Source organism: Strix uralensis, chromosome Z (genome assembly GCF_047716275.1).
Source record: "Strix uralensis isolate ZFMK-TIS-50842 chromosome Z, bStrUra1, whole genome shotgun sequence".
NCBI classification, from domain to species: Eukaryota; Metazoa; Chordata; class Aves; order Strigiformes; family Strigidae; genus Strix; species Strix uralensis.
Genome location: NC_134012.1, coordinates 86,215,165 through 86,235,521, shown reverse-complemented (window position 1 = coordinate 86,235,521; position 20,357 = coordinate 86,215,165). Strand labels below are relative to the sequence as shown.

The 20,357-nt window shown below is 36.6% G+C and overlaps 1 protein-coding gene across 2 annotated transcripts in view; it reads right to left on the bottom strand.

The window, feature by feature from the left end:
* WDR70 (WD repeat domain 70) overlaps window positions 1-20,357 on the bottom strand; it is a 140,421-nt gene that overhangs the window by 77,987 nt on the left and 42,077 nt on the right. For both annotated transcript variants that reach the window (XR_012627034.1, XM_074855777.1), the window contains exons 7-9: window positions 19,355-19,488; window positions 14,140-14,293; window positions 12,508-12,584 (exon numbers count right to left, since the gene is read on the bottom strand). Coding sequence is in view for 1 of the 2 variants with exons in the window: in XM_074855777.1 (XP_074711878.1) it covers window positions 12,508-12,584; window positions 14,140-14,293; window positions 19,355-19,488 (365 nt within the window). In the remaining variant the exon portion in view is untranslated. The remainder of the gene's footprint in view (window positions 1-12,507; window positions 12,585-14,139; window positions 14,294-19,354; window positions 19,489-20,357) is intronic.

Genomic DNA, 20,357 nt, shown 5'->3' with positions numbered 1-20,357 from the left:
CTGCAGTCTCAATGGTAACTGCTGAAACAGAACATTAACATCATATACTTTACCTATGTCATTAGTAAACAATTCTCTGCATGTGTATTGATTTTTAAAATATGTGTACCTGCTCTTCCAAAGCTTCATACTAAGAGCTTATATACAATTAACCCTACATAACTTTGAGGAAACGTGTCTAATTTTGAAAATACTCTTCTCCATGTAAGACCTCACATGCTGCTGTCTTCACCTAGTTCACTAAACAATCTGCTTTCATTATCAATGACTAATACTTAGTGTTCAGGTTTTACCAGAAATAGATTCACACTTTCTCTGATAAAATATACTTTAATTAAAATAATTTATAAAAATATAAAAGTTTGAGGCAATAGTCCTATCTTATGAAACTATAGTAGAAACATGTTGTTTGATTACTTCAGATTACCAGTTTTAAGATCTCTTCCTGTTAGTCAGTCAAAGTGATACATGAAAAACATCTCACATGTAGAGGAGTAGTCCTTTGAAAGTCACAAACAACACTCAGTGGAATTACCAGAAGAAAATTCAACAGATTTTGGATTGTAATTTACTGCTTATAACTTACTAATGCTTACTACACAAAAATTCATAGAATGTTTAATTAACAAGAGAAGTTTCTCTCCCAAAAACCCATACAGAATTTTCATGATATTCTATCCCACTTGCAAAATGGGATTTATCAGCCTTAAACAGAATTTTCTGAACTGAAAGCATTTCCAGACCAATCATCATCCAGTGAAACAATCCACTTTTGTAGACTACCAACTGAGAAATGCAACTTCAGACAGTTCCAATTCAATTAATGAAAAACAAAAACCACCTGACATACATCTCTTAGGCCCTAAACAAGTAAATTATCAGTGGGATTTTAACTAAAACATATATAACATGAGGATCCTGGTAAGAGGAACAATTTTAAATTTCATTACTCAAACAATGAAATTACCTGCAAATCCAAGTGTCAAAAAATCCAAAGCAAATATTTTCCAAGAATTTTGATCTATAGGATATTAACTACTATTAGACATTACTGCATAACTTTAATACAGAATCAGATTTGAACATTAATCATGGTAATTTAATTTTATTTTCTTAAATAGAATATATATTTTATCTTTGTAAGCAAATGTGCCAAAATAAATTCTTGCCTACCCTACTTTATTTCCTAATTATCAAACAAAAACATTTGAGTTTAGTTTACTAAGTCTATCGTACTTCCCATTATTACTAGAATAATGAGAGAATTCTGGTCATTCAAATATGATGCATATCTCATGAGAAAAATAGTCCTTTAAATTGAGTTATAGGTTAAAATAACCAGCAAAGACTATAGAGGAAAGGATTTCATCTTCATATAATAAAAGACAATCATTTCTTCATGGGAGAAGAAAGGAAATTGCCAGAGCGAAAGATACTTGTGGAACAGTCATCGTAATGGAAGTGTTGCTGAACAATCTGTAGATGACTAAAAACCATGGGAAGTTCCCTATCAGTTTTTAAAATGGAAAATTCTTGTCTTCTTCCCTATCTGATACCAAGCTGAGCTGATGGAAATATTAAAAATTCCGGTCTCCTATCATTTCTATCCTGCCAGAAGTTGCTCACCCCTCAGATCTGCTAACAAGACTGCTCAAAAGTACTATCTAACCCATCTCAGTCAAAGTGAGTCAAGACCAGAAAAGATGTAATAATTAGTTTTTCCTATCTGTCTCATTTTGACAGAAAAGGCTTAGGGAAAAAGTCTAAAGCAAAGCTTATTCATATAACCTAAGTCGTGTACAATACAGGTGAGAAGTGAAATACTAAGTGTTCTGGAACAAGAGAAGCAAATATATGCTCCAAAACTGCTGCCTTCTCATGCTAAGCTAAGAACATTGCAACTGACTATTAAAAGTCAACTTCCTTTGAAAAGGCTGTCCCTTCTTGCTTTGCTCACTGCACAGTTCTACAAGGAGAAAATTGTTCAGAAGGCACTGAAGTACTGCAAATATTTAAATTCTGTGCTTGCCAGAAAAACCAACCAACTCTTTTAATGTATATTTTTATCTGACACAGAAAAGAACTTCCAAGTTTCTTGTCATAATAAAACACAATTTTACCTTGGTATGACTGGAAATAAATCATTGAACAGAATAGTATTTTTATGTTCTAAATTGATTCTGAAAATTTGCCTAAACTGTCGTATTGTCCTGGGAAAAAAGTATCTCTCAAAAATGTTGAAGAAAAAATTTTCAAACTTCAGAATTTCATGTTTATATGGAATGTTTCACATGAAGTGAATAAGTGAATACACCTATATACATATGTGCTTGATACGACTTGGCAAGAATTATTTTTTTCCTAGGATGAAATTTTAAGCAATACTACGCCAGTGGCAAATTCAGTTGTTTCACCTCAGTATTATTCACATTCCCTACCCTATAAAAGCAGTATGATGTGACTAGATATAATTCAGGGTGACCTTTTGGGGGAGTAATAACTTTGGATCTTAAAGTAGATCCTATGCTCTATAACATGCAGCTTGTCTTAAGAAGTAAATCTAGAAACTGCACAAAAGCACAAGCCTAAGACTTTTCAATTAAACAAAGATTTTTAAATGATCCTCTAGATAAAGGTGAAACATAATTATTTTCAAGTATGTTTTGCCAACTAGTCTTCAAATTTGTGAAGACAGATGCAGTGCTGAGGCTTAGGTTCCAACGAAAGCTTATACAAACATCTTGGTAGTAGCCTTGGCATTGCTATCTTAATGCTCTCAGCAGTTTTCAAAGCTGCAGACTGATCAGTATTAACTGTATTAATTACACATAAAATGTTTAACACACTGAAGGCTTTAAAACTAATAATATTTATTCAAAAGCTTTCTTCAGTGTTGTAGTTTGTTTGGAGCTTTTAAACAAAAAAAGGTTGGTATATGTAAGTTTATTTGTCATATTTCTTCAAATACATTATTCACAAAATCTACAAATTCTGGGTAACAGCAAGACAGTATAACTACACTTACATTGAACTGCACAAGTCCAGATTCTGCTCTCATCTATTTTTTCATATGCACAGTATTATTGATACTTAAAACATTCAAGAGAAGTAAAATTATAGCTCCAGTTCTCCAGTTGTCAACTAGGCTATTCCAGGCCTTAAACTCCAGGGTTGTATTCACTTAAAGTGTAATCAGTTTAGGCTGACAGGCTATCAACCTAGAGTGAGCAGGCAGTATGTAACCCAAAGATTAGACTCTGTAATTCCAGGAGAAATGCCATGTAATCCCAGTTTCACAGTCAGCACAGCCGTCCTTCACAGTGCATGGCCAAGCAGACTGGAGATACCAAATCTCATGCTCTCCTGAGAACATAGTACTATGGAAAAAAATCTAAGGAGCAAGTATGTGAACTGTAGTAGGTGACTTGGCTCTGAAGCTTATGGGGCACAAACCTCACCAACTGAAAACAGAATCATCTAGGCTGAAGGGAGCTTGCCAGTTCAAGCCAAGCAGAATGACATCGTGGGAGGAAGAGCAATTGATTGCTCTGTGGGCAGGAAAACTGACTGCTAGTCATCTTCAGCAGTACTATTCCAGACCTTGCTCAAATCTCTCTTCTGTCAAGCTAGCAAGCCGCTACACAGTTCTGGGCTTACGCAAAGTAATATTGGCCAGAAAACAATGGTGATGAAGGAGAGAGGTCATATACTGATAGCTGGCACCTACACAGACATAGAAACAAGGCAGCTAATGGAAAGGAGATGAGACGGCAGCTATTCTACATATGAACCTGCTTAAGAGGATGGAATTGGTTAATATGAAAACTGAAAGGTAGCTCAGATAAAAGCGATCATGAAACAGCACTGTTCACCAGGATGTATCGAATTTCAAGCAGTATCTAGGACATAAAGGATGTCCTAAAGGAGAGAAAACTCTTCTAAACAGCAATGCTTGTAAACATTAGATGAAAATTATGCAAAACTACTATATACACCATTCATCCTTCACAAATTATATTCTGCATGCTTGAAACTACTAATCATATTTGCAAATTTAATTAAGCTTATATCAACTGTTCCAATAAAAAAGGTAGTTAGGCTACCATTGTTGAACAGTTCCTAGTTTTAAACCTAAAAAGAAGGATTTTAGGAATGTAATCACTTTTCCTTTCTGAACACTATCTATGGACAGCACTTAATCTAATTCACACCACAAGTGGCAGAAATATGTCTAGTTCATTAAGACACAGAAAACATTTACTAAGCAACAGTATAGTACTTAAAAAACCCATTTAACACCCTATGCCACAGAGTAGCTTCATATTTGAAACACACATTTGATAAAGTTTAAGGATTCAGTTGTACCTTACATGCACAACATTATTTCTGAAGATCTGAAGCTGAAATAACTTCATCATTTAATTGGAGACAAATCTACACTGATGCACAATTTATCCCTAAATAACTTATTATGGAGATTACTTGGTGATGGCAGTCACTATTCTCTAACATACCTTTTAAAGAGTATGAACATTACTTAGTAGAGAGTGAGAGAGGAAAGACTTGTGAGAGGAATTTTCTACAGTAAACCAGCTGTTAAGCAACCACAACCCTAGTTGCAATGACAAATCACAAAGTTCAGGGCTGCTCAATTTCAAGTTTGGCTGCAATTCTATGTCTAAAAGGAAAAAATATACGAGAGTAGGGACAAAGAACACCTGTTGCTGGAACATTTAAAATCACTGAGCTCTCTTCTTATTCATACAGCACTACCTGTTATACTCATGATAAGAAAACATCCAAATAACAAAAAGAGTTATTATCCTTTACCTCTTCCTCCTTTGTTTTAACATAAAAGTCAACTGATAGCTTGGAATGATATAAACAAGGAGTTAAGTTATGCCTTATAACACAGGGTATTTTTTTAGGTCACTCTGCTCAGGTGTATTTCCAGAGAGAAGAATAATTTTTAAAGTCTTTCTCATTTTCAAAATTTTCTTTCACTTTTAGGCAATGCATTAATGTCGGCATTTCTGTTACTATAAACTTTACTGCAGTTCTGTACACATATTCAACATACCGCCGTTAAATTGACAGATCCTTGCCTTAATAAGTGTATGTTCCAAATAAGCCTGAAGTACGTGGTAAGGCATTGTGAAAAAGATAAAGATGTTCTTGATTACACACAGTATCTGAGCCTTATCTAGAATGGCAAGGAGGACATGCAATTAAAAGGAACTGATCTTTCAGGAATAGCTGTGGGATATTTTAAAGTCCTAGGCAACATACAGCCATAAATTAAAAGACAGCCTGTGCAAGAAGAAAGCTTAGATCAAGTTAATACCAATACTGAAAAGAGCTTTGTATGTATGCTTTAAAAACCAGTGAAAGATTGGTAAAGATGAACAGCCAAATTAGTGAAAATTGAAATTATCGTATCTGTAAGGCAAAACTTTAAATAGAGCATTACTGCAGTTCCATGGAGAAGACATCTGAATTTCTATGTCTACCTTTTCTTTTGATACAATTTTATTCTAATCACTTGAAATGCTGGAAAGCTAAAAGCACCATTACACAGTTCTGAGAGTATATGTACAAGATCTAGTGTAGTTAAAAAAGTATATTCACATAAAAAACTCCTTAGCTAAATCTCCAGGTTACTGTTATTTATCCATACACTTAAGGTTAATCATCAGATTACTTACAGAACTGACAAATTTCTTACTTCATTCTGCAACTAAAAGCTAACAAACTCTGAACAATCTGTAAAAGCCCAGTGAAATTATTATTCATCTCTAATTCAAGAATAATTAAAATATTAAAAAATAACTTTTTTTAAAAACTTACTATAACATGAAAAAAACAGTATGTTATTACACGATTTAACAAGCCATCATCTGGAATATTTTCAAGGAAAACAAAACGAAGTGAGCTACTCTAAGTTATATGTATTCACTAACAATTGCATAAGGGGACATGAACTTATACAAGTTAAGAAGGGGAGTTTTCAGACTTATTCTGTAACTGCTGAATCTAGGGTCTGGCTCATTCCAGTGTGTAAGCTGACCAGTTTCTGTTTCCCTCATACCGCAGTCAGAAGGAACTCTGTCTTTTTCTTGTGTAGTCTTTTCTCAGCTCAACATCGTGTCCTTAAACAGTCATAGAAAACACACTGAGACTCCCTGCTGGTAACCCATGTATCTGCAGTCTGAAGTAATAAATCTACAAATAGCCTAATAATCACAAATTAGAATACATTATAGTCAAAGCCTACTTATAGGATTTATTTTTTTAAAAATGTAGAGTAAATTTGAATGCCATGAATAAATCACAAGAAAAAGACCATATCTCAAAATGTTTCTTTTACAATAGCAATTCTAAGAGTCTTCATTTGAATTGCTTTTTAGTTCAGGATAGTACTACAGCCTTAATCACCTGGAATCCAAAGAAACTCTCAAGTGCATATAAAGACTATAAGAATTTGAGCTATAGCAAGTTAACAAAAAGAGAAAGAAATATGCATTTAAAACATTCTTAGATAATTTATTTAAAACATATTCAAAATGTGTTATTTTCCTTTGATTCCACAAGTCTACTTGCAAAGTTTGCTTTTTAACTTCTTTATGCATCATGAAAACTCCTGCTTTCAACATACCAACCAGAAAATGCAATCTTCTTTCCTTACTTTTATTTTTAAACTGTATGCAAGTGACATTAAACTAAAGAGACAGACAACACAAATGCTACAGTAGTCAAATAAAATATACTTCACAATTTGTAACTAGTTCTAACATTCAGTTTATGAATGTCTTCTCTAGAAGTGGTGCAAATGTTAGAGAGAGTATACAGATTAGAGTTTAACAGTATATTTAACACCCCTCAGCTGCTCCCACATCCTCTTCTCCTTCAGCCTCAGTTGGACACTGCCATTCAGCATGCCTCATGGAGCACAACACACATGCCTCAGCTGGTACTTTCAAGCAGCTTCCAAACTTGTAGATGATAAAGTGAAAGCCCTTACACCTTTTCTTGCATCTTTAAAAACAGGTGTTGGTTCTTTCAAAAACAGGTTTGGAGTACACAGAAGTTCTCCACACAGAAATACTGATCAAGAGAGTGGAGAAATCTCCATTAAAGAGCTAATACTGCCTTGCTTTAGTGTTCCATGTGATGTCCAAGAGACAAAAGCCAACAAAACTGGAAAAACATTCAACCTTCCTTCATGCCTACTAAAGGCAACACTAGTTTCATTCTCCTACATACATTCACTCAGGGCTGACCCTCCGAAGGGTCCCATTTTGGTGTTCAGTGTCAGGTGTCCTTCTTCACAGATGGCAGTTGTGACAGTTCCTTTTCCAATGTAAGGATTAAGTCTCAACATCTAGACATATAGCTAGTACTACACTCTTTATTAAATGTTCCAGAGCAGTCATTTTAAGTTAAGCAATTCGATCTTACATCAATGTCTAGTATAAATTCTAGAACAAAACTAACACAGATCTATTGCAAAATTTCCATAGCTCATCTTCACTGTACACAACAGGAGCAGTGCACTGACAGGATAGAAAACTTTGAGACAAGTAGGTGTTTGATTTCACCTCCTCTTCTGATGTGCAATACTATAAAGCTTTTAATTTCTCCTCCTATGGATATAATGTTCTTGATAAAGTATGACACCCAGGAAAATGTTAAGGACTGTGAATGCCTCCATGTGTAACATCAGGAACATCAAAATTGGGTACAGACAGGTCTCCCGCCCTGTAGAAAGACTGATTCAGGACTGGGAGAAGTCTTTTTTTTCTTGGGGGGGGGGGGGGGGGGGGGGTGTTGAACTAGATGAAACATTCTTACCTGAAATCTCTATGTACCAAAGCCACATAAAGATATATTGGGCTTTATCTCAACATTTTCCTCAAGAGAGAAGACCTTACCAACAGTTAACATATTTGCATGAACAAACCACACCAACTCTAGATATAAAACCACTGCAAAAGCATTGTATCTTGAGAACAATCCACACACTACATTTCCAACAATACTGTCGCATGAAATTCCACCTTATTGTCACTGAAGGACATATATAAAAAACATGGACTAAATCTGACCAGAGAATCATTTAGCCCTGTATTTGATCACAGCAATAATAATGCTGATCAAGTCTAGCCGTTATGGTTTATTCCCTTCATTTCCCCTCACTATTCACAACTGTCAAGCAAGAAATGTTATAATGCCTATTGCATTTCCTATCTGTTTATAAGCCCTTCTAAACATGAATTTTTCTCATCCCTTTTTAAACCTGCCTCCACACCCTCCTGTGACAACACATTCCAAAACGTATTTGGACAGTATACAAAAAGAAGTATGTTCTTTTATTAGTTTTAAAGTTAACTCTAGACGCTTTCAACAAATGTCTCAGTCTAAGAGGTTTTGGTAAAAAACAGTTCAACATTCAGCCCATCTACCATCTTGAACATTTTGCAAACTTTGATCACACCCTACTCCCATTTAGACCTCTTCCCTCTGGACTAAAAACTGCCAGTCTTGTGGTCTGACCTGATAAGGCTACTGTCTCCAAAGCTCAAGTTCCATTATAGTTGTTTTGTTTGCTTTGCATGCAACATAAACTAAGTTTTCAACATAACACTCTTCAATAGTTTCATATTTCTGCATTTCATTAAGTGCAAATCTACTGACTCAAACAAAAAAAAGCCAGCTTCACAAATTAATTACTGGATTAAATGTAAAAACTTAGAAAGGCAGAGAGATAGATAGACTGTTGTAACATTTAATCACATCCATAAACATATTCCATACAACATGTGGAATAACCACTGAAAAATACAAAATTTCTGTTTTCTGGAATACTTGGTATAAATCAACTTTTTTTCAATGCTTTTACTTGAAATTCAGAAAACCTGTTTCCTTTAAGCACAGATCAGTAACAGTTCTCAATTATCTCTCGCTGGTATGGCCCATTTCTTTCTTTAGCTTTAAACATCTCTGCTCTGAAGCCCAAGTATTCTTATGTTACTTTGCTAAGCAAAATACTCTCTGAAATTACCATAATAAAGCGATCTTACAGCAGTTATTTTTCCTCATTGAAAAATCACTAGACAGTACCTTCATTTATTTAGAACCACTTGAGCATTCTTCAACATTATAGAAGCAACAGCAAGACCCACCACTAAAAAGAAGTCAGAAATTCAACCAATACTGTATAATACCAGCAACTGCTGTCACTTACTAATGAAACGTACATTTTCAAAAATGTGCTACTCACTAACAAACCTTTACACAACGTAATTAATGAAAACACCACTTCTATTTATCTCTTGAATTAATTACAAGCTCATTAGACATTGGCATGATTAGATGATGTTCCCTACTCAGACTCCTACTTTCTTAGTTCAGCAGGCTCACGGTCAGCCAGCAGTGTGCCCTGGCAGCCAAGAGGGCAAACCACAGCCTGGGGTGCATCAGACACAGCATGACCAGCCGGTCAAAAGCGGTGATTATCCCGCTGTGTTCAGTGCTGGTGCGGCCTCCCCTTGAGTGCTGTGGGCAGTGCTGGGCCCCACAGTTTAAGGAGGATGTGCAGGTCCTTGAATACATCCAGAGGAGGGCAGCAAAGCTGGTGGGAGGGCTGGAAGGCGTGTCCTGTGAGGAGTGGCTGAGGACTCTGGGCTTGTCTAGTTTGAGAAAAGGAGGCTGAGGGGCGACCTCACTGCTCTCTACAGCTTCCTGGGGAGGGGAAGTGGAGAGGGAGGTGCTGGTCTCTTCTCCCTGGACTCCAGTGATAGGATGCATGGGAATGGTGCAAAGCTGTGCCAGTGGAGGTTTTAGATTGGCACATTTCTTTACTGGGAGGGTGGCCACACACTGAAATGGGCTTCCTAGAGAGGTGGTGGATGCCCCAAGCCTCTCAGTGTTTAAGAGGCATTTGAACAATGCACTTAACAACACTTTAACTTTTGGTCAGCTCTAAATCCAGTTGGTGGCCGGTCACGAGTGGTTTCCCGCAGGGCTTGGTTTTGGGTCCACTCCTATTTAACATCTTTATCCCCTCGTCTAGGTCATCAGTAGAGTGCACCCTCAGTAAGTTTGCAGATGACACCAAGTTGGGTGGGAGTGTTGATCTGCTCAAGGGTAGGGAGGCTCTGCAGAGAGACCTGGACAGGCTGGAGCGATGGGCTAAGGCCAGCTGGAGGAGTTTCAATAAGGTCAAATGCCGGGTGCTGCACTTGGGCCACAACAACCCCCAGCAGCGCTACAGGCTTGGGGAGGAGTGGCTGGAGAGCTGCCAGTCAGAGAGAGACCTGGGGGTGTTGATTGACAGCCGGCTGAACATGAGCCAGCAGTGTGCCCAGGTGGCCAAGAAGGCCAATGGTATCCTGGCTTGCATCAGAAATAGGGTGGCCAGCAGGGACAGAGCAGTGATCTTACCCCTGTACTCAGCACTGGTGAGGCCGCACGTCGATTCCTGTGTTCAGTTTTGGGCCCCTCACTACAAAAGGACATTGAATTACTCGAGCGTGTCCAGAGAAGGGCAACGAAGCTGGTGAAGGGTCTGGAGCACATGTCGTACGAGGAGCGGCTGAGGGAACTGGGGTTGTTTAGTCTGGAGAAGAGGAGGCTGAGGGGAGACCTCATCGCCCTCTACAACTACCTGAAAGGAGGTTGCAGAGAGCTGGGGATGAGTCTCTTTAACCAAGTAACAAGTGATGGGACAAGAGGTAATGGCCTCAAGTTGCACCAGGGAAGGTTTCAACTAGATATTAGGAAGCATTTCTTTCCAGAATGGGTTGTTAGGCGTTGGAATGGGCTGCCCAGGGAGGTGGTGGAGTCCCCATCCCTGGAGGTGTTTAAGAGTCGGGTTGACATAGCACTGAGGGATATGGTGTAGTTGGGAACTGTTAATATTGGGTTGATGGTTGGACTGGATGATCTTCAAGGTCTTTTCCAATAGACAGTTCTGTGATTCTGAAGTGGTCAGGCAGTTGGACTAGATGATGGTTGTAGGTCCCTTCCAACAGGAACTATACTACTCTATTCTATTCCAGTTTACAGCTCCAGTCTTTTGGAGATGTTATAGTTTGTTATTATTGTATTTCACAAATTGTATACTGTCTTTAACATTTAAGTGATGTGTTGCAAATTAAGCAATATAAATTGTTTCTTTTCATGACACATTCAAATCCTGAAAAGACCTGTCACTAGCATGAAACAAAATGAAATGGATTTAAAATACTTTTCCTGTAATGTCAGTCATGTAGAGTCTCTGAAAATGCAATTATGCAGCTGTTTATAGTAGTGTTTATCTGGATTTTAGTTACTTGACCAGATCATTTCAATTCACAGCAATTCAAGCATCAGGCATGCACTGAATACTTGTCTGGTATATTAGTTAAGCGCTTGCTTAGATGAAACAAAATTATACAATCATCAAAATTTATAATATCTTAACTTGTTTTTCCACTATCTACAAACTATTCAGCCTAATTAAGAAGCTGTACTAATGTCTAACTACATTCAAAAGAGCAACACACTTTTTTAGAGTATCTATTCTACCATTAATAAAATTTTACTATGGAAATAAAACCTTTGCGTCTACAAGCTGGAAAAAATACACAGTTGGCTTCACTTGCATGTATTTTTCCAATTTTATTTTTACAGTTGAACTGCTCCTTAAAGAACATTGTACTATTCAAGGTTTTTTTTCTTCTGCCACAGTCTTACCAGAAATTGTATCTATGTGTTAAACCAGTAGGTAGGTCCTTTTTGGGAAAAAAAAAAAAAATCCATGCTGTTTAAAGTAACTGAAATGTTCTGTTTATTATGGACCACACTATAGATACATCAGTGGGACAATTCAGTCTTCCCACTCACTGTCACTTTGGAGTAAAGGTGATTGCATATTTTAAACATCAGTTCAAAAATCACTCATGATCTTGCTACTGACAGCTGCAGTAACTTTGTTAATTAATACAAGTGCCACGGTGACATTTTGCAGTTTGATTCTAGCCACAAAGATCACGACTGAAGCCACAAAATAATTTCTCACAGTCTCTTTGACACTTGTCAAAGAACATCCATCAATATTCAATTACCCTTAACATAAAACACGCAACTTCCCATTGAAATACTCTATCTTCCCAGCAAATTCGGTTACATTTGAGTATCTCCACAGGAATTATTCTGCTCTGAAGACATAATGTGTAAAGTTAAATTTTGTCAAGAATTTTTGTAAAAACGTATTTAACCAACAACTATCTTGAAATATCATGAAAGTAATTTTAAATCACAAAATGAAAATAATAAAGTACATTAATAATCCAAAGCCAAAACAAATGAAATTTTTGCTTCCAAATCTCACCTAACATTGTCCTGAACACTTGCTCAAGATTTAAAAGTATGATATTTAAAGCAAATTAGGGTACAATAATAAAACACAGAAGCCAAACAAGGGTCTCAAAAAAACCCTGACAAAAGATAGACCTCAATACTCACCCATCATTAGAACATGTCAAAAATTCTTCCTTTATTTTTGGATGCCAACAGCCTGAATTCAGCATTGCTGTGTGACCCTAGGGAAATAAACACAAAGAGGTCTTACAAGGTCTGTTAGATGTTTTACAAGGTTTTATAAGTTTTACTTCAAATTCTTCAAGTGGAGTCACATGAAAGCTGAGGGCCGAATCAGACCACTCTGACCACAGCAAAGGCTGACTGACATCACAATGATTTAATAGATTTTACGTATTCTAATCCATTTCATCCTTGCTTGTTTTCATTTTTTTATTATAAAATATTCTTCTATTTTTTCTTGCAGAAAATGGCATGGAATCACACTTCCCCTTTTTCTCTTTGGAGAACTGTAATGCAGAGAAAGGACGAAACAACAGGCATCCACAGATATCACGCAAATTGTTCCAAGCATCACAAAAATAACAGGAATAACAAGAACTACCAGGGTGACACAATATACATACTCACTGCCAAACTACACCCAAGTAAGCAATTGCCATTATGGTGACTATGACTATAAAATGTCTTTGTCCAGTTGGATTTACTTCTCTGAAGTATAGGATGACTACATTCAGACAGAAATTTGGAAACTACTCCTGCAGCACTGGAATTACGTCAGTTTGCTTTAAGCACAAATATGGAAAGAAATAAAATATTTTAGCATTTTGACTGCTGGAGCACAATACACTGGAATTCTAGAAATTTACAAGAGAAAGAAAATTTGAATTATTTTTAAGTAAACAAGAACTAAAGCAGAAGTTACTATTTGATAGTTTTACATATGTATCACTAGCCAAAAGAAATAGTCATCTGACAAGAACAGCTTTAGGCAAAACAGCATTTAGCCTAGTTATTTGGCAATATACTTCACAAGCAATAAATAAATCAACTTTATCAGTTTGAGCAGTAGATTTTATCACTACTTTTTAGGCTTAAGCTATTTGAAAAACTGACTTGAATTTAAATCATCTATGTAAATAGAATCTTTGTCTCAAAGTTTGTGGAAATACAAAGGCAAAGTGGCCAAAACCCAATGAACTGTTGTCAAAATACTTAAAAAATATGAATCAGCCCTCCCCCATTTGCATATTTAACTGCCATTACAAATGTACACATTGTTGCTTATTAGTTTTACACTCATGTCATGCAAGTAAAAATAGTAACAAACTCTAACCCCTTCCTTGAAAGAGGTAAATTGTATCATCAAAAGAAGGGAAGGTAGAAGAATGGAATAGACTAGACCAGATCAATAATTTTTTTTTGGTTGGTTGGACAGTGGTATAGGGGAAGTTGACAATTTTTAGACGATACACCTTTAAACAGAAGAGTTCATTGTGGCATCATAGAAACATTATTTGGAAGGGACCTTGAGTTCACCTAGATAAACCTCCTGCCCAAAACCAGACCATAGCCAACACCAGATCAGGTCACCCATGGCTTTGTCTAGCTGGATCTTGAAAGCCTCCATGGATGAAGGTCCCACAACTTTCAGCATATGTTAATACACAGGACTAAAGCATCCCAGAGACGGGGCTTTGCATTATTCCTTATTGAACTTCATGAATTTTCTCATTAAGAGCAAAATATTGTCAGTCAATTAATTTCTGATTTTACCTTTGTGTTTGTCATATCCACAATGTATTGGTCTCCTTTTATGCACTCCATTACTGGGAAGCCATCTCTGTCAAGAACTTTTGCTTGAGAGTTACCAGAGACAACAAGAATAACATCTCCCGTGCTGCTATACTGTAAAGATTTGATTTGGTGACTGAAAAGAAAAAAATAAAGTGTTTCAATTAACTTCAGTTCCTGTAAACCTACACTAAAACAAAGTGTCAATGGTAAGAAGTAATACTGCAGAAATAGACCCATATACACTCCTATACCAAAAAAAAAAAAAAGGAGGGGGCGGAATCTGCTATCAAGGGATTGAAGCTTTTTCTTCCTCTCTCTGTGTGTATGTGCACATCACATTTCCTTCTTCAACCACATAGCACATCAAACAGTATTACTTACAAACTTGGCGCCTAAAATGTCATTTCTGGCAAACATTTAACTTGAAGAGTGCTCTTATAACTCCAAGTGAAAAATAGTATGTGTCAGATTCAGCTCTTCAGGACTGAAAATTCTATTTCATCTTCTCAAAAGCAACACGTGGAGTTACAGTAATCTAGAAATTTCTATAAAAGGATGTTGTAGTCCTACATAAAACTCCACTGTACATTGTACACCAGGAAGTTAGTCTTATGTCAGCATTTTTGCATCTTTTTCTATGTTCAGGGCTAGTTTCATCAGAATCTTAGATAAAGTTAATATACCATCAACCCTGGAAACATGACAGTAGCTAGCAATCTGCCTAGTCTACTACGTCTTAGATGATTGTTCATTTGTTGTAAATGTTTTCTTACATACATCGTCTATTGATTGAGAAAACCTGGGACAGAAATCATGGAATAATACTAAGACAACAAAAATTATTAACTGAAAGTGGGAAGATGGCTGATGAGTAGGAAGTCCGTTTCCAGTTTCACCATCTTCTCTCAGCATTCTGCTTTATGAACAAAGTTCACTGCAGTTGCTGTATCTGAAGCAGATATATATCCCTTTGACCTCCTACCTGTCTATATACTCCATTACAAGGATGGCAAAGAATGCAAAGCAGTCTATCCATTCCACACCTCCCAGAATTTATATCCTGGCACATTAACAGAATATGCACAATAACTTTGCTTTAGATTAATGATTCAGCTCTGCAGCTAAATTAACCCCAAATTAAGGACTGGAATGCATTTGCCTGCTAGATTTGGATTCCCATGGCACACAAACTGTCCTCAAAGGAGGATTATCTTCCTTTCGGTGAAGAACGTAACCATGTGCATTCAAAACCTAGTTACTTTAAGGAAACTACTTTCTAACACAATTTCACATCAGTAAAGTTAACACCCAGATGATCCACAAAACTGACTATGCAACCAATTTAATGTTTCATGTCTTACATAGTAGTGACTTCATGACTGACTCAGTAGTAGCTATTAACTGCTAAATCTGTCCTCAAACTGTGACATACTACACAAAACACATAAAACGTATTTTAGAAGTTCTGCATTGATCATAATAACGTAAACTAACCCTAAGTTTCTCTTCAAAAAATGTTTGGCAAAAATGACTACATTATGATTCAAAAGCCAAAAATTGCTTCAAGCACCCTATTCTGTAATACAAACTGGCAGGCAAATTGGATGAAGTATTATAAACTCTGATTTTCAGTAGAAAGGAGACACTCAAATCTGGGAATTTCCAAAATAGATCACAGGCGAGGTCTGAAAAAGCATCCTGAGCCTTAAAAGCAAAAATGAATACTTGCTCAGAAGAGGAGAAAGGAGGCCAGATGCATTAAGCTTGAGGAAACATTGAAAAAATGAAAAGGAATCCCACAAGAGAAACAATATCTGAAATCTAGAATCTTCTCTGCACACAGCTGATAAACCTAGACTAAAGAATCCATCAGATTCAGCTTTAGACAACAAGCGTATCTCAGGAATTAAGTGCTCTTGCCATATCACGTGATTTCTACAATGCTTGAAATATTCCAGAGCCCCACCTGAACTGCAGAATGAAGTACTTATGTAGTTATATTTCTCACACTCTAATACTGAAATCGTCAAAAGAAAATACCCAACACACCTTCAAAGCATAGATTCATGTTTTGAACTTTTCACTACTGAAATGTAAGCACTGAAAATAAACATTTAAAAACTACACTAAAAGATTTTTTTTTTGCTTGATGCATGCCTCATGCGTGAAGAGGATCTGGCCACTAGATATCACCAAACAGCTTGCCCAGAAGTAAAATCTGAATTCTGAGAGAATTCACAATATGTACAGGGCCAGTCTTCTGAAAGAATTGTTTTGAAAAACCCTTTAGTGCTGAAATTAAAACTACAAACACTACTGTTAACATGGTACTGTTCATAATTTGACCAATACCTATACCATCATGTCTGAACAAACTTTGATTTCATCTTAAAGTTTTTTCTAACAAGGAAAAGCACCTGATTTTACAGCACCAAGTGCAATAGGAATATAACTACTAATTTAACAAATCAGTCATGAAAAAATTAGGCTGAGAGAAAAGATTTCCTCAACCTTTACATAAAGGGAAAAACCCCAACCTTTGTGACTGTGCAATATGACTTCTAAAATCATGCCTATAAATCAGTCCTATATGCAGGGTATTTGCAAAGCCCCAGAAGTTACCGCTTTTCAGATGTTTATTGGAGTATGACCAAGAGTGAGGCTCTGCAGAGGCAGTTCTTAAAGAAAACATTTTTGGTTCTTATTAATATTAAAGCAAAAGTCTTGGGAAACTTATAAAAACAATTCCCTTTAACAGCATTAATCCAAGTCATTTTGGTTTAAAGCTGCCAAATGTGCACAGTACTTTCTGCCAGGACCTGCAGAACAGACCTACGTACACGGGTAGAATCATGACACACAAATAATTTCTACACATGTAACGCAGCTTTGCCTTACCCTTATCTTTACCTGTAACACTGAGGTGTGATTTGAAGGTACTAGTTTATTGCCAGGCTCCTTTTTTTTCCTTATGTCCCACATCCAAGAAGACGTTAACAGTGTAAGCTGGTATTACTTTACCAAATGGGACCTGGACAATATAGAATTGTTCTCAGGCTTTTTTATTCTTAAATGAAATTAAATTTATGGCTCCAGAACTGGATTTCTGCTAATACCTAAAGCTTCCGTACCTGAACTCCTCAGAATTCTTTGAAATTAAGGTCTGTGAATACTAATAGTCCTTGCAATAAATTCCATCGTGAAAAAAACATATATATACACCTGGGCATAAGTTATAGAATATTCCACATAGTGGTCACCAGCACGTCTCAATGTCAGCATGGAAGAACTTCTTCTTGAGTTTGGATCTTTTTACCAGAGCTATAGTTCCAGTTTTATGTTTACAGATACAGAAGGGGTATTTAAATAATATATTTTTAAAAACTCAGTATTAGTACATGAGACTTGCAACATAAATGAAATTCCCAAACTTTTCACCTGTCAATATTTTAATATTATTTATATTTTTATGTATTTCATTTATACCTCAACATACTCAAACCACAAGAATGTACATTTGATCAAGAACATTCATATAACAATACTTATGAGATACTTGTAACACACTAAATGAACAGCATCATGGATAACAAGCAATTTAAGCTCATATTTTACCATCAGTTTTTGCCAAAAGGAGAGTACAAATGTATTTGCAAGCTGCTTTCCTTGAAATGGGACGTTAATGTACATTGTACTTGTGGTTTTTATTGTATAATTATGTCTCATACCATCATTACCAAGTAGTACTAAATCTGAATGCACGCTTCTGCCCAATTTGGAAATGCTTCAGTTAAAACAATCACCTACTGTGGCAGTAAAGACTGTCAGATCTTTCTAAACTGCTCAGTTATGACTGAGAGGAGAGGAAAATACCATTTGTATCCTGCTAACTAATTGTGTAAATGAAACTCATGCCAGAAAAGTCTGAATGTGTCTTCACATTTGGATGATTTTATTTATTTATTTCAAAGTGGCATGTTTACCAAATTATGTTTTCAAAGTAAATGTGCCATTTCTAAGTTTATAATAAAGAGCTATGTCTGTCAAAGAGATTAGAATTGCATAACGAATCAAAGCACACCTTATTTTCCTGATTTCTCAGTTTCAATCATCAGTGGAATCCCTTTCTATTTTGCTCCTTTTCAGGATAACAGTCCTGACTTTTTCTCATTTTTCATTATCTATTCATTATTCTTGGCACATCTGTAAGTAGTCATACATATTCTAACCTTATAAACTGACCAAAATTCAGCTGTAACATTTTAAAATAATAATGATTAAAAATAGACGTTCTAAGGACTACTTACTGCACATAATAAATTGCAATCTCTTTTTTAAGCATACCAAAGTATCTTATAAATTAGTCAGACATTAGAAAGTACCTTGTTAGAACAACTGTGTTACTAATTTATGAAGGTGTTTATCTGAAAGTTCACTGTGCATGAGACATGCACTCCTGAAGGAGTTCCATATTCCAGTTCTCTGGAATAAGTAAATGAACTTGATTCAACTACTTGCTGAATTACCAGTGAACAGTATGGATAGTATGGAAATCACACTCTAAAAAATGCTTCCTGTATTCTTTTTCAAATTTACATACATAAAAATATATAGATAAATGTTAATAAATATATAGCTTTTTTACTTTAAAAAAGACAACAGATTTATACTTTTCTAATGCACACTGTGTAGCTATTCAATTACCAGTGCAATGCAAAGGACCAGTACTTTCAGAAACAGGACTTAATGAAAATTAGATGCCCACCACTCAGAAATACTGGCAGCAACTACAGGGGCTCTCCACAAAGGGGTCAACTGTTTTAACTTTCTTCTCTTCATTAGTTTTATATAAGCAGAGTACATATCGAAAGTGTATTGTATTAATTTCAATTACAACTATGAAAGTCCACCTGTCTCTTTGAGAGGTTCACAGTCTATTTGCTGAGATACACTATTAACAATTTCATCTGCACATTCACCTGTAGCTTTCTAAAAGGGGAAAATATGCAAGTCATAGCAAAAAGCATGAAAAGATATAAGCAGACAAGTTATTAGGTTCACATTCCATTTACTACAAAAAGTACAGTGGAATACAAAAGCCTTCTAAACAAGCTGTCTTACAAGGATTTTGTGATTCTATTAGGAGTTTAACACAGACACAGTCTTATGTAAAACAGACAGTCTTCATACCTACCATTCACAAGGCTGGAGTGACCGAAAAGCCTGGAGAGAGGCATCCATTCCAGCAAAATCCCAAAATTTAACATCGTAGTCATATCCACCAGTTATCAAACGGGCACCTGAAGGATCCAACCCCAAAGCAGAAACCTATACAGAAAAAAAATAAAAAATAAGATCATTCAAGCTTTTTATTTTTTTTTCCTGCAGTTCTTCAGGTCTTACCAAAATATAAAATACTACTAAAGTCAAAAAAATAATTCCGTGTGCTGGTTTCTTCCCAAAATGTGTCAGCTATATTTTGTTTCTGAATTTTCACAGAATCATCTAGGTTGGAGAAGACCTTGAAGATCATCCAGTCCAACCATTAACTAACAATGACAGTTTCCAACTACACCATGTCCCTCAGCGCTGTGTCAATCCGACTCTTGAACACCTCCAGGGATGGGGACTCCACCACCTCCCTGGGCAGCCCATTCCAACGCCTAACAACCCGTTCTGGAAAGAAATGCTTCCTAATATCCAGTCTAAGCCTTCCCTGGTGCAACTTGAGGCCATTACCTCTTGTCTTATCGCTCATTACTTGGTTAAAGAGACTCATCCCCAGCTCTCTGCAACCTCCTTCCAGGTAGCTGTAGAGGGTGATGAGGTCTCCCCTCAGCCTCCTCTTCTCCAAACTAAACAACCCCAGTTCCCTCAGCCGCTCCTCGTACGACCTGTGCTCCAGACCCTTCACCAGCTTCGTTGCCCTTCTCTGGACACGCTCGAGTAATTCAATGTCCTTTTTGTAGTGAGGGGCCCAAAACCGAACACAGGAATCGAGGTGCGGCCTCACCAGTCCCGAGTACAGGGGTAAGATCACCTCCCTGTCCCTGCTGGCCACCCTATTTCTGATGCAAGCCAGGATGCCATTGGCCTTCTTGGCCACCTGGGCACACTGCTGGCTCATGTTCAGAGATTTTCACTACCTTTGAGTACTCTGGAAGGCGTAAGAAGAATGGAAATCGAAATTACATAAT